This window comes from Papio anubis, chromosome X (genome assembly GCF_008728515.1).
Source record: "Papio anubis isolate 15944 chromosome X, Panubis1.0, whole genome shotgun sequence".
Taxonomy (NCBI): domain Eukaryota; kingdom Metazoa; phylum Chordata; class Mammalia; order Primates; family Cercopithecidae; genus Papio; species Papio anubis.
The window spans coordinates 127,816,135-127,831,171 of record NC_044996.1 but is presented as its reverse complement, the minus strand read 5'-3'; the positions used below and the strand labels follow the sequence as shown (position 1 = coordinate 127,831,171).

The window sequence follows — 15,037 nt, the reverse complement described above, 5'->3', positions numbered from 1 at the left end:
TATTGATTTGGGGGATTTTTGACCTAAAAATACATGGATACATAGATGAAGGCTGAATTCTATTTTAAAACCAGCAAGGCTGTCTTCCTTTCACTCTCTTTTCCTCCTCCTGTGTACTGAGAGTGTGAATATTAGTCTAGATAGAATGGAAGCACAGCCAGACCTTTCTGAAAAATTTATTGGCAGCAGTTGTAAATTCCACAATTGGATCTGGTAAACTTAGTTGTAAGTAAAATCATGTTATAAAATATTCTAACTTTCAAAGACATAAATTAAATGGTCTATCCATTGGGCTTTCTTACATCTCTAATAGTTACATTTTAACTTATTTGTATATTGAAAATTTCAAAACAGCCATGTTATGACTGATTTGCATATTGGTACTATGTGACTAAATATTGCATGTCACTTGAGATGCATGTTGCACACAGCTATTATTAACCCCACTCAGATTTCTCTCAAATAAAGTGGGGAAGCAAATGGACCAGACATCTGGGACAGATATTATTATTATTATTATTATTTTTTTTTTTTTTTGAGACAGAGTCTCGCTCTGTCGCCCAGGCTGGAGTGCAGTGGCCTGATCTCGGCTCACTGCAAGCTCCGCCTCCCAGGTTTACGCCATTCTCCTGCCTCAGCCTCCCGAGTAGCTGGGACTACAGGCGCCCGCCACCTCGCCCGGCTAGTTTTTGTATTTTTAGTAGAGACGGAGTTTCACCGTGTTAGCCAGGATGGTCTCGATCTCCTGACCTCGTGATCTGCCCGTCTCGGCCTCCCAAAGTGCTGATATTATTTTTTTCCTGAGAAAAAGGAGTCCTAGTTCATGGGCCTCTGGTGAGTTAGGAGTTAATTTTCCTGATGACCTATTAAACTTGTAAGATAAATTATTCTAAAGATATGCCCCTATCTGATCTCCACAATCTAAATGGGATGTATTAGGGGAGTTCAGCTGCCAAAATGGATCATTTTGGCACCCTCTTAAGCTAATTTTCGGTTCTGGAAACCTCTGATTATTAGCAGCACGTGCTTTTTTCATGGCACTGTAAGTAAAATCTCGTTTTCAAATTTAGTGCTATGATTATGGGCCATTATTTTATGATTGAGGGAAAGGGACACTTTTTCCTTCTGCTTTATTTCAGGAACTCTCTGATTAAAACTTATATTAGATGTTGATTTCAAGAGCTTTAATGAGAACATTGTTAATGATGTCCACATAACACAAAATGTCTGTCTATATATAATGCATTCTACAATTACTAAGATCAGAATGAAGGATTTTAATTTTGGGTTGGAACTAAGAAAGATTCCATTAGTAAGAATTCTCCAATAATATTGTAATTATTCATCATATGATATCTCATACAGATTTTTCAAAGTGAGTTCTAGAAACTGTTGGCACTGTGATGTTAAACAGAACTCAACTCTTTCATTATACAGCTGAACCAAGACTTGACATACCACCCAGCCCCACGCTTAACAATCAGGATAAATGATGAGGTGACCAAATTCCAAAGCACGGCATCGTGGCTTTCTGAGGCAAAGTTCACTCTGAAAAATCCATGGTGCAGACAAGGGTTTGAGTTCCTCACCTCCCCTCTCATCATTCTAGTTGTGATGGGACTGCATGTAATGCTGATAATGTGATTATGGAGAGAGAAACTAACAAGCACCATGGTTTGCCCTCTGTGTTTACAAAAACAAACCTATGGCATAAAGACTGGGAATTCCAGATTTATAGTTGGTATAGAAAGTGGATCCATTTAAGTGCAGAACTGGGAACTGCCTTGTATGTTTATTTTATATTGAAAAGACATCTCATGCTAAACCACAAAGCACTGAGTTTAGTAAACAGAAGAAAGTAGACAGAGTTGGGTGATGATTTAAAAAAACAAATCCTTAGACTGTTGAGTTTCTTCACAGCAAGAGATGTGTGTGTGTGTGTGTGTGTGTGTGTGTGTGTGTGCGCGCACGCGCGCACGTGGGGAATGGGAGAAGGTTTGGACCATAAGAGATGGAGGGAACAAAACCTCACAAAGATGGCTTTTAATGAAGAAATGGGTCAGGATATGTTAGCTGAGCTAATTCAGGTTAGCATCCTGGTTGCTAATTTCCTATGCAAAGGTATCAGCTTCAAAGAGCCCAGAAATAGATCAGTAAATAGTAGTAACTAAAGGTTATAAATCCTTAAGGAGCCATTTCTGTGTGAGAGGGATTTTTTGGATGTCTTTTTCCCTTCTCTTTCTTTTGATTTTTCTTCTTTGCTTGTTTTAGTTGGCAGTGCAAGCTGTTGTGGAGAGCTGCATTTAGAAGTAAAGCTTAATGTACTGCAGCATAATTTAAATAAGAGCTGAATAACAGCTCCCTTATATTCATTCACAGGCTTAACCCAAACTCTTTCCTTACTTCCTGTCAATTAATATCACTGTGTTCCAAGTAAATGAAAATTTGTTTGCCATTTCTAAAGCTAATGAGACCTATTTGTGGGTTGCAGGAGTTGGCTTTGACAGAGAGGCTAGTATACGCTGCTCTCTGGTTCATTCACAATCGGTACTACAGCGGAGACGAAAATTGAGGAGGAGGAAAACCATCTCGGGTATTCCCAGAAGAGTTCAACAAGAAATAGGTGTGATATCAAAAAATGTTAATGGTTAACATTCCTCCGCCTAGTATAGATGATAGGGAGATTAAACAAGAAATAGATGAAACAGAAAAATAATTAAACATTTTAACTTGTAGAGGTTTTAAAATGGTGTGTATTTGTTCTGTATTCAGCAAGCCAGGTGGTATTACTTTTTAACTCTCTGTTCTTGACTGTGAAGGTTTGACCTTATAGATTTAGGCATATACATTCAGGTCTTACGGCTGAAATGTAATACTTAGATGATTTTTGAAAGTTTTATTAAGGTGGAAATTGTGAATAAAAAGTAGCAGGAGTAAATGAAAGTTTTCTTTTTGGAAAATTGTAACTTAATTTAAGAGAGATATACTTTCATGTCATTAATTATTTTAGAAGGTAAATTTCAGGCATATGCAATGAAATATTGAATATTGATAATATGATACCTTTGGTGACAATTTTTCTGTTTAGTGCATTTAAAATATCTCTGCCTACGAGTTTTTAAAAATTATTAGGGTAGCATCTCTTGTAAATAAGACTTTTATTTCTAATAATGAGAGCTATGATTTTTATTTCATCATGTTTATATTACAAAATAAAAATGAAGAGTAGTGGCCAAAAAGATAAAATGTACTTTAGTTTTTAAAAGTAGTCACTTATTGTGGCAAATTTATGTGATAGTGAAGAGAGGGAAAATTCACAAAAGACATAAAAGCATATCTTCTCTTGGTATGTATATATACATATATGAGGGGGACATGTATATACACCCTAAAGCATTTTAACTCTCTCCTAATTCTATGTGGGTTTTTTTCTATTAAAGAAAAAAAAAAAAAACATCTCTAACCTGCAAGCCCACAGATCTGCAGACATAGCTCAGAATGTCTGTTGGTCTGCTGATATAGAAAATATCTCACTGTGCTTTCCATGTGCCCTAGATTCTGATGAATCACCAGTGGCCAGGGAAAGGAATGTGATTGTGCATACAAACCCAGACCCCTCCAACACTGTCAATAGGAGATCCGGAACCAGGGACTCTGAGTGCCAAACCGAGGATATTCTGATTGCTGCCCCATCCAGAAGGAGAATCAGAGCTCAAAGGGGTCAAAGCATTGCAGCTTCCCTTTCTCATTCTGCTGGCAACATTTCTGCCCTAGCAGACAAAGGTGACACCATGTTTACTCCTGCAGCGAGCAGCCGCACAAGATCTCGGAGCCTTCCCCGGGAAGGTAATAGAGGTGGGGATGCTGAGCTCAAAGTTGGTGCTAAACCCTCAGCATATGAAGAGGGAGAGTCTTTTGTGGGTGACCATGAAAGAACCCCTAATGATTGCAGTGAGGCTCCAAGCAGCCCGAGTGCCCAGGACCACCAGCCTACTTTGGGCCTAGCCTGCTCTCAACATCTCCACAGCCCCCAGCACAAATTAAGTGAGAGGGGAAGGTCACGTCTGTCCCGAATGGCTGCTGACTCCGGCAGCTGTGACATCTCCTCCAACTCAGACACGTTTGGGAGCCCCATCCACTGCATCTCCACGGCTGGTGTCCTCCTTAGCAGCCACATGGACCAGAAAGATGACCACCAGTCATCCAGCGGCAACTGGAGTGGAAGCAGCTCCACATGCCCCTCGCAGACCTCAGAAACCATCCCTCCTGCAGCTTCTCCTCCACTTACTGGCTCTTCGCACTGTGACTCGGAGTTGTCACTAAACACAGCCCCTCATGCCAATGAGGATGCCAGTGTTTTCATGACAGAACAATATAATGACCACTTGGATAAAGTGAGAGGCCATCGGGCAAACTCCTTTACCTCCACTGTTGTAGACCTGCTGGATGATCCCAACAACAGCAACACAAGTGACAGTGAGTGGAATTACCTGCACCACCACCATGATGCCTCCTGCCGCCAGGATTTTAGTCCTGAGCGTCCCAAGGCAGACAGCCTGGGCTGCCCAAGCTTCACAAGCGTGGCCACTTATGACAGCTTTCTGGAAAAGTCTCCATCAGACAAAGCGGACACTAGCTCTCACTTTTCAATAGACACGGAAGGATACTATACGTCCATGCACTTTGACTGTGGTCTCAAAGGTAGTAAGAGCTATGTCTGTCACTATGCAGCCCTGGGCTCAGAGAATGGCCAGGGTGTAGGGGCTTCCCCTGGTCTTCCAGATTGTGCCTGGCAGGACTACTTAGACCACAAGAGGCAGGGAAGACCAAGCATCTCTTTCAGGAAACCAAAGGCAAAGCCGACTCCACCTAAACGTAGCTCATCATTGAGGAAGTCTGATGGAAACGCAGATATTTCTGAGAAGAAAGAACCAAAGATAAGCAGTGGTCAGCACCTGCCTCACAGTTCCAGGGAAATGAAGCTGCCTCTTGATTTCGCCAACACGCCTTCTCGAATGGAAAATGCCAGTCTTCCCACCAAGCAGGAACCTTCTTGGATAAACCAGAGTGAACATGACATTAAGGAACCTCAGTTAGACACTTCGGATATCCCACCATTCAAAGATGAAGGTGCCGAATCCACGCACTATGCAGACCTCTGGCTCCTAAATGACTTGAAAACAAATGATCCTTATAGATCTCTATCTAATTCAAGCACCGCTACGGGTACCACAGTCATTGAATGCATCAAATCTCCAGAGAGCTCTGAATCCCAAACATCGCAATCAGAATCAAGAGCCACTACCCCATCTCTTCCTTCTGTTGACAATGAGTTTAAACTGGCTTCACCAGAAAAGCTGGCTGGCTTGGCATCTCCATCAAGTGGCTACTCAAGCCAGTCTGAAACGCCAACATCCTCTTTCCCTACAGCTTTCTTTTCAGGTCCATTGTCTCCCGGAGGTAGCAAAAGAAAACCTAAAGTCCCAGAAAGAAAATCCTCACTACAGCAACCCTCTTTAAAAGATGGAACTATATCACTGAGTAAAGACCTTGAACTTCCAATTATACCTCCTACCCATCTTGATCTAAGTGCTCTTCATAATGTCTTTAACAAACCATTCCACCACCGTCATCCATTGCATGTTTTTACTCATAATAAGCAGAACACAGTAGGAGAAACACTGAGGTCAAATCCTCCACCGTCCCTTGCAATTACACCAACGATCCTGAAATCTGTTAACCTTAGGTCCATTAACAAGTCTGAAGAAGTTAAGCAAAAAGAAGAAAATAATACAGATCTCCCTTATTTAGAGGAAAGCACACTCACAACGGCTGCCTTGTCTCCGGGTAAGATTAGGCCGCATACAGCAAATAAATCAGTATCTCGTCAGTACTCCACTGAAGACACCATACTGTCCTTTTTAGACTCTTCTGCAGTTGAGATAGGACCAGCTAAACTACATTTAGAAAAAAATCCTACTTTTGATGTGAAGAATCGCTGCGATCCAGAAACTATAACCTCAGCTGGTAGCAGTCTTCTAGATTCAAATGTCACAAAAGACCAAGTGCATACAGAGACTGAGCCTATTGCAGAAAACACACCATCCAAAAACTGTGCATTTCCCACAGAAGGATTTCAAAGGGTCTCTGCTGCCCGCCCAAATGATTTGGATGGTAAAATAATACAATATGGAGCTGGTCCAGATGAAACCCTAGAACAGGTACAGAAGGCACACTCTGCAGGTGGGGAGGAAGTTGCACAACCTGAATCTGTGGATGTAATCACATCTCAGTCAAACTCACCAACTAGAGCAACAGCTGTAAGCAATCAACTTAAGCATCAATTTATTATGAGCCGCCACCACGACAAAGTGCCTGGTACTATCAGCTATGAATTGGAGATAACACCTGTAAATTCATTCCCTGAAAAATGTTCCAAGCAGGAAAATATTGCTTCAGGTATTTCAGCCAAAAGTGCCTCTGATAACAGCAAAGCAGAGGAGACCCAAGGAAATGTGGATGAGGCTTCATTGAAAGGTCAGTCACTGATAACTTGTCATAAAGGAAATGTGTCTCATGGCACTTCCTGGAATTTTTTCTTATGTTCCCAATAATACGGTACAGCTGGGTGTTGGTTTCTCTCCACTCTTTCTTTGCACTTATTAAAACAATTGAGATAAAATCTTTTGTTACTGGGTGAGTAAGCTTTGACAAGTATCTCTCTCATTTTTAAAAAATGGCAGCAAGGTAATTTCTGTTTGTTTGTTCCCTGAGTCAGTGAAGTACAGTAATGTGCTGGGTAACTTCCTCTTAAAGATTCTTCTGTTCTTATTTTAAGAATCATCACCGAGTGATGACTCCATCATTTCACCACTTAGTGAAGACTCCCAAGCTGAAGCAGAGGGTGTGTTCGTGTCCCCAAACAAACCTCGAACAACTGAGGATTTATTTGCAGTCATTCACAGGTGAGGCAACATTACCAAGTGCCCCAAAACAAAAGGTACAACAAAGGTTTTGCCCTTTCAGGTACTTCTCACAAATGCAAATATGGGAAAGGTTTTCGTAATTGTAATACATTCAGCAAAAACAAAAGCAAGCAAAGAATAATTTTTCCAAATCAAGTTGATAGACTGATATGCAAGTTGGGAAATAGGATCTTTATATAGAGTTTGATAGACCTCTATTGAGAGACTTTCGTAAGAGTGGCTTTATTTTTCCCCAGGAAAAGACATTCTGGAACAAGCTTTTATGTGAAAACAATCTGTGGTTAAGTGACCTGGAGTGAAAGCTCAAACTCTAGTGTAATCTCTGACTTTTAAATATTTTCTTGAACCTAAAAAATATGATCAAAGCTGTAGTCATACTCCAGCAGAGACAAACAGAAGTTGATTCACCATGGATACACCAAAATCTCAGAAATCACCACTGAAGAACTTATTTATGTAACCAAATACCACCTCTTCCCCCAAAACCTATTGAAATAAAAAATTAAAAACTCACATTGTACCCTGTAACTATATACAATTATTTGTCAATTTAAAATAAAATAAAACTTAGAGAACACACACAAACACACACACATATACACACACACACACAAAGTTGATTCACAAAACAGAGTCTCAAGTTTGAGAAAAGACAATACATGTTCCTGTCCATTTTATAACTCAGAACAAGTAATATTTGCTGTCTGTTTTTCTTTCTTCTTAGAACTTAAATTTCTTTAACAGTACTGGCCTTCATCTCCAAAATTAATGTCCATATTCCATGAATACAGGTCCTTTGGTTTGCTTTTCCAGGACAGTGTTGTGTCCATGCTGCAAAGGCATACTTCCTCGTCTGCCCCCATGAGCCCTTGTGATCCGTGGTCCATATTTGCAAAAAATATTCCTTGTAGCTGATGACCAAAGAACAGAGCAGGAACTAGCCCTTGGACACCTAACCTACATCCAACTGAGCTAGCCAATCATGATGTGCTGTGCCTCCTCCTTTCACAAACACGACTGTCTTCTTAGACCTCGGGAACCTAGATGAAACTCCCAAGAAATACAACTTGGGGATTGTCTTTTCTACCTCATAAAGTTATCATTTTTGAAACAAATTCACTGCAAAAGCGTTTCATAATCTTTTTTACAATCTTTTTTCTCCCGGAATTCCTACTTCTTTTTTTTGAGACAGAGTCTCGCTTGTCGCCCAGGCTGGAGTGCAGTGGCACCATCCTGCCTCACTGCAGCTCCACCTCCCGGTTCACACCATTCTCCTGCCTCAGCCTCTCCCTGAGTAGCTGGGACTACAGGCCCACCACCTCGCCTCGCTAGTTTTTGTATTTTTTAGTAGAGACGGGGTTTCAATTGCAGCAGCCAGGATGGTCTCGATCTCCTGACCTTGTGATTCGCCCGTCTCGGCCTCCCAAAGTGCTGGGATTACAGGCTTGAGCCACCGCGTTCTACTTTTTAATAGGAATTTCTGTTTTCTGTTGATGTGGTTCTCTCATAAAGAAGGAGTACTGCTGTTCAACAATTGTTTTAAACAGAGCCAATCAGAAACACCTTCTGTGCATACCTTAGCAGGCATACTTCTCTACTCAGAGAGTGAAGAACCATTAGTTTCTTTTCCTTCACCCCTGTGCCTAGTCTAAGTTCTGATTATATTTCCGTCACCCCCACACTTTATCTCCAATCCTAGGAAAAATTACTAAACTGCTATGTAAGTTAAAAAGCTATGTAAGTTAAAAAGTTACTCCCAAAGGACCAAATGCAAGTGTGTGGAATAGTGGACAGGATGTAAATAGTGGGGTCAGAAAGACCTGGATTTGAATCCCAACTCTGCCACTTCCTAGCCAGTCTTGAGTAAGTTGAAACCTCTGGACCTATTCCCTTATTGCACATGGGAATGCCTATAGCTCACGTATTTGATTCTGATGATAACTGTTTTTGTGTGTCTAGAATATGGTAGGTGCTAAAAGCTAATGTTAGTTTGAAAGCCCTAACTTAGTGGAGTGCCAGACACTGGCATATACAAGATATCAACCACAGAGGTTTCTGTGAACCAAAATCAAGCAGATCTACACTTGTGAAACTCACATTTTCTCTACCGTATGAATCTTTAAGTTGATGAAAGTGCATGCTGCCAATGCTTATCAATGAACTGAGTCATACTGAAGATCCACAAATTTATGCCTGCTGATTTACCAAAGAAAATCAATAATATGATGATGGGTGTCAAGGTTCAATAGATGTATTCAGGTTGGTAATCTTAGACTTGCATTTGTGCAGGGTTTACTTATTTATCTATTTACTTGTTTATTTACATCACAGCAAAAAGAATTATTTTGTTTTCTTGAGAGCTTACAGTATACAAAGCTTTAAGAGCTTCAGAGATGGTCTGGGATTTCAATTCCCCACAGAGAGCTGGCTTACTGCTTAATATGCTCTTGATGCTCTTACGAAGCTGTAGGAAATGATATTTGCAGCCCAAGATGAATTGACTTAAAACGTCATTTAATTATCTTTTTATATGGAGGGATTTTAAAAGGTAGAATAGTATAATGTTTGCTGACATAACCATCACCCAGGATTATCAACTGTCAAACTAGGGCCAATCCTATCCCACCCACACCTCCATCCACTTGCTTTCTCTGGTATCATCTGGAAGCCAATCCCAGACATCAGATCATTTCATCTGTGTTACAGAGACAGAGTTAATAAGAAAAAGGTATAGTCTTTCACCCCCTGGAAGCAGAAATATAGTTTAGTTAGCAGTATAGTTTCTTTTTCCTTTCCTTTCCTTTTTTTAGGCCTGGTGGGGCTTGCTTTGAGACAGTCTTGCTCTGTCGCCCAGGCTGCTGGAGTGCAATGGCGTGATCTCGGTTTACTGCAACCTCCGCCTCCCGGGTTCAAGCCATTCAATTCTCCTGCCTCAGCTTCCTGAGTAGCTGGGATTACAGGCATGCGCCACCATGCCTGGCTAATTTTTGTATTTTTAGTAGAGATGGGGTTTCACCATGTTGGCCAGGATGGTCTCGAACTCCTGACCTCAAGTGATCTGCCCATCTCAGCCTACCAAAGGGCTGGGATTACATGTGTGAGCCAACGCACCCGGCAGTTAGCAGTATAGTTTCTTAAACTTTTACAGAGTATCCTCTAGAACCTCTAGCCTCCACTTTAGCCATTATCTGAAATGATCATCTCTAGGACCTAATTTGTGTCCACTGGTTATCAGAGAATTTCTCTCAGACTGTGGGTGCTACAAGGACAAGGAACATATCTTATTTTTTCATCTCTATAGCCCTAATGCTTAGTATCCTATCATATAGGACAGGCTCAAAATGCATTTTAAACAGATATGTGAATACAACTGAATAATTCAGTTTCATAAAAACGTGGACTGAGATGTTTGCCCCATTTTCTCCTTTTCTCAAAGATCCAAGAGGAAAGTACTGGGAAGAAAAGATTCCGGGGACATGTCTGTTCGAAGCAAATCGAGAGTTCCTCTTGGCAGTAGCAGCAGCAGCGCCAATTCCATCACTTCACCCAGCAGCAATGTGACAACCCCAAACAGCCAGAGGTCTCCTGGTCTCATATACCGAAATGCCAAAAAGTCCAACACATCCAATGAAGAGTTTAAGCTGTTACTGCTCAAGAAAGGCAGCCGCTCAGATTCCAGTTACCGCATGTCTGCCACTGAGATCCTGAAGAGTCCCATCCTGCCCAAACCTCCTGGGGAGCTCACAACAGAGTCCCCTCAGAGCACTGATGATGCCCATCAGGGGTCACAAGGGACTGAAGCATTGTCCCCACTCTCTCCATGCTCCCCACGAGTTAATGCAGAAGGCTTTTCCTCGAAGAGCTTTGCCACCTCAGCATCAGCAAGGGTTGGACGTTCTCGGGCCCCTCCTGCAGCCAGCAGCAGTCGCTACAGTGTCCGCTGCCGGCTGTACAACACGCCCATGCAGGCGATCTCCGAGGGAGAGACGGAAAATTCTGACGGAAGCCCACATGATGACCGTTCCTCCCAGAGTTCAACATAGAGTGCCTGTACCAGGCTGCCTGGCAAAGGCCAAAACCCTTACTCACATGAGGATGAAGGAACAGAATAGAGGACTTGGGAAAAGTCTCAACTTAATGGGGTAGCATCACTGCTAAGCAATGAATGAATTTCTAAATACAGTATGTGCTGGGTAAACAGAAAGTGGTTTAGACATTCTTGATTAGTTTCCATGTTTTAAGTAGCTGCAGTCTTTCATGTTTTTCTTTAGCATAGTTTGATTTACGCAATCTCCTTCCTTGCAAAAATAGAGGATACAAAAATGTCTAATTTTCATGACACCTAGAAAACGTTTTCCCAGAGCTGCCTATTCAGAAAATAAAGCCCTCACTGTCATTATTCTTTAAGAAGATGAAATTACTCTGGAGGTTTGGTATTTTTTTACATTAAACTAAAGCAAAATTTAGAAGAAAGAACTACACATATGTAAATACCATATTTTTGATAAAAATGTGTAAATAGATTTATCAATGATGAGTGGACATGTGGTCAATTATCTACTGCACACCAACTGTTTATAGAATACACAAAAATAAAATGTAATAACTGTATTCTGTGAATACCATTTTCATATCAAATGCCATATTTAAATGTCCACCAATATGATTTCTGAGTGGTAAACCTCAAATATGAATTTTAAACTGGTGAACTAAAGGAAATCTTGAGGTCATATACTGAAATATGAATAATTTAAAATAATGAATTCAGATCTAATCATGTTTGTGACAAATTGCAGCACCAAACAAGCTAATAGCAACCCATGGCTGTGATTTGTTGTGTGGTAATTTGGACAGAATGAAAAGCATGCTTTTGATTTTTTTTTTTTAATCAATGAGAGAAGTCATCATTCTCAACACAAAGCCCTGAACAACAGCATCTGACAGTGTCCTTTAGATTTTAATTTTTTCAATGGATTGCTTTAAAGAGAATGAGTAGGGAAAACAGTAGTTAATTTTAGGTTATGTTTTATATTAGGCTACTGGGGACATAAACAGTCATAACTAATGACTATAATCGTTAAACTCCTTAAAGAGTTTAGAAATTAGCTCTACGTTCTTAAACTAACAAAAATAAAACCTAAGCATGCCACAGAGCTATTGATTAATCAGTAAGTACCTGTAATGAGTTTTCAGTGAAGCTTTCTCTCTGTGCTGATGAGATTCATGCTACCTAAAAATTAACAGAAATGACACTGTGAACAATGTAGTTGGAAAATAGGTATGTGTATATGCATTATTTATATTCATTGTTAAACTGGGAATGGGGAACAGCTCTGGTTCACAATACTACATACAACTGAGTTTTTGTCTGGTTTTACTATAGTGTCTGCTTGATGGCAAAAGGGGAGGGTGGTGGGTGGGAGAGGAAATGTCAGGGCAGGTGCTCTGATAAAATAAAGGCAGGGAAACAAGCTGAATTACTTGAAATTACTTGAATTTTCTTGTCTTAAAACTGAAAAAAATGTAGTTACAAGTTAAAATCTGCAAATGGTTTTTACACCTCTGATTTTAACATGAACTGATACTAATGTTTGGAATCTTGTGTCAGAAATACAAGCAGCTAGAATAGGTTTTGAATGGGAGAGGTAGAACATAGAGAGAATTAAGAAGGGATCTGACTTATAAAAGACTAGAATGTGATTAGAATGATAGAACATACCAAGGTTACCAAGAAATTGACAAGCTGCTGGCTTTAAGCTTATGCAAGTGGTAGTTGGGGAAGTAGGAGGTGTGGAAGGGGGTTTGCGTTTCGGAATAATTCATGCAAAATGAAGGAGGAAGCCTGGTCTAAGAAGATACTGTCTTTCAATAGAAATGATTTCTAAACTGCTACAGACTAAGAATGGATAATCTGATTGCTGTTGTTTTGTTTGTTTGGAAAGAAAAAATAATGTCTGGCTTCTTCTACTATTTGTTTTCACTAACAAACTGTGTTACTAAATTTCTTGTCATCCTTGTATGTAAAATGGGTGCTGGGGGTGGAGGGGTATAAGAGGAGGGAGAGTCAGAGAGAGTGTGTATGTGTGTGTGCGAGTGTGAGTGTGTGTGTGCACACACACACACTGGGGATAGATAAGCTACCTGGTAAAGGGTTTGAACATTTACAAAGTGTTACACTTTTTCTTAAAAGAAAAATGTTTTAGGGTTTGAATAAAATGGACCATCATTTCTCATTGGAACCCATTAATTAAGAAAACCAGCATGGTTTGACACCACATGGGAATATGAATAAATCTGTCTCATGATTTGAAAAGTACACTTGGCAAAGTTTTAAAAATAAAATTTTTAGGCAAATGCGATAAGAAACCATCATTTCCAGTCACAGTAGGTGATCTTTTGTAATTTCATAAAAGCAGTTCGTTTGCAGTATGGCTTTTGTGTAGTTAGGGGTTTTTTAAGCGTGAAGAAAGGTATGTGGGCTTTAAAAGTGATTCTAAATCTTGAATAGAAAATACATGAATTGGCTTTAATAAAAATGTCACCTTTTTATTATTGACATTAATTTAAGTAATGGTACCATATATTTTTTAAAATACATATTGACTTGAATTGTGAGGCAATAAAATACCTTCTATATGTAATGATCACAGAACTAACCCTTATAATATAGTTTTACTTATTTTGTTTACTCTAAAAATCTATAACAGAGTTTCTCTATTTTATATTTCATAGATTTAAAAAAACCCAAATAAAGATGGATTTAAAAATTCACTGTGGAAAAGAGTATTGAGTTACAAACTGAGAAGAAAAAGCAGGAAGTTCCTTAATAATCTGGAATATTCTACATGACTTGATTACATAGCAAACAAGACCAAGATTTAGGGCTGTCTTTAACATCACTGCCGTCTTGAAGCAGGGTACACACGTTAGGTATTGTGAAGAACATCAATCCGAACTTTTCTTCTGTTGTTTGCACTGATGCGATTTTTTGTTCTTTTATGTTTATACAACGTATCTATGTTGTGTAGGGGAATTTTTTTTCATTTTTAAAAAATTCTACTTTGATTTTGTTGTTGTTATTTTGTTTTGTTTTTGGCTAAGTAGAGGACATGGACTAGTTGTAGCAAACAAAACATGCTGTTTGCTCTTGCCAAAGGTCAGTGAGTGAGTACATTTGCTGCAGTGGTGGCACGTAGAGAACTAGATGGTAATAAAGATTTAAAACTATGAAGAAGGTTACAGTGTAACTATTTTGGTACTAGAACCAGTTCATGCTGGCCGAAACGACAATGGTTTATGGACTTGCATCCATTTTGTATTTTTGTAATATTTGTAAATATGAACTTTTTAAATTGCTGCAAAGATGGTTTCTTTTGTAAGATGTTTTCAACGTTTACATTCAATCCAAGCCTTTGTATATTTCAGAGCTGTGCAACACTTTAAGTCTTGTATTTATTTTTAGTAAAAACGGTGACAGTTTCATTGTGAACCCCTCTCAAAAAAATGTATCAGAAAAGTTTGATTACCTAGAAAGTGTGTATAGAAACTGCAAATAAACGTGACTGCAATTAAACAATCGTTTTTTCTCTTCACTGTTACGTAATTGATTTCTTGGGCTTCACAAGTGTTTTACAGGCAACAGGACATAAGGGCAGGATCTATTATGGCAAAAGTAGGAACAAATAGAACATAGACCAGCCTGTCCGACATAGTGAAACCCGTCTCTACTAAAAATACAAAAATTAGCTGGGCATGGTGGCAGACGCCTGTAATCCCAGCTACTCTGGAGGCTCAGGCAGGAAAATCACTTGAACCCAGGAGGCGGAGGTTGTAGTGAGCCGAGATCGCACCACTGCACTCCAGCCTGGGCAACAAGAGTGAAACTCCGTCTCAAAAACAAAAATAAAAAAATAACATATACTATATCTATAACGGACTCTAATCTAGCTTCGCATTTGAGAGGAAAAAGAATTTCCAACGTCCAGTATACTTTCTTTGTAGTTTACTACAAAGTATACTTTCTTTTCTTGGCCCCTCTCTGGGCCAAGAAA

The 15,037-nt window shown here is 39.7% G+C and overlaps 1 protein-coding gene across 2 annotated transcripts in view; it reads left to right on the top strand.

Annotated features, from left to right (window-relative positions):
* NHS (NHS actin remodeling regulator) overlaps positions 1-14,559 on the top strand; it is a 368,434-nt gene extending 353,875 nt beyond the window's left edge. For both annotated transcript variants that reach the window (XM_021932794.2, XM_009197269.3), the window contains 4 exons: positions 2,492-2,623; positions 3,556-6,537; positions 6,839-6,965; positions 10,423-14,559. In XM_021932794.2, coding sequence (XP_021788486.2) covers positions 2,492-2,623; positions 3,556-6,537; positions 6,839-6,965; positions 10,423-11,029 — 3,848 coding nt within the window. In that variant the 3' untranslated portion in view covers positions 11,030-14,559. The remainder of the gene's footprint in view (positions 1-2,491; positions 2,624-3,555; positions 6,538-6,838; positions 6,966-10,422) is intronic.
* Positions 14,560-15,037: the final 478 nt, after the last annotated feature.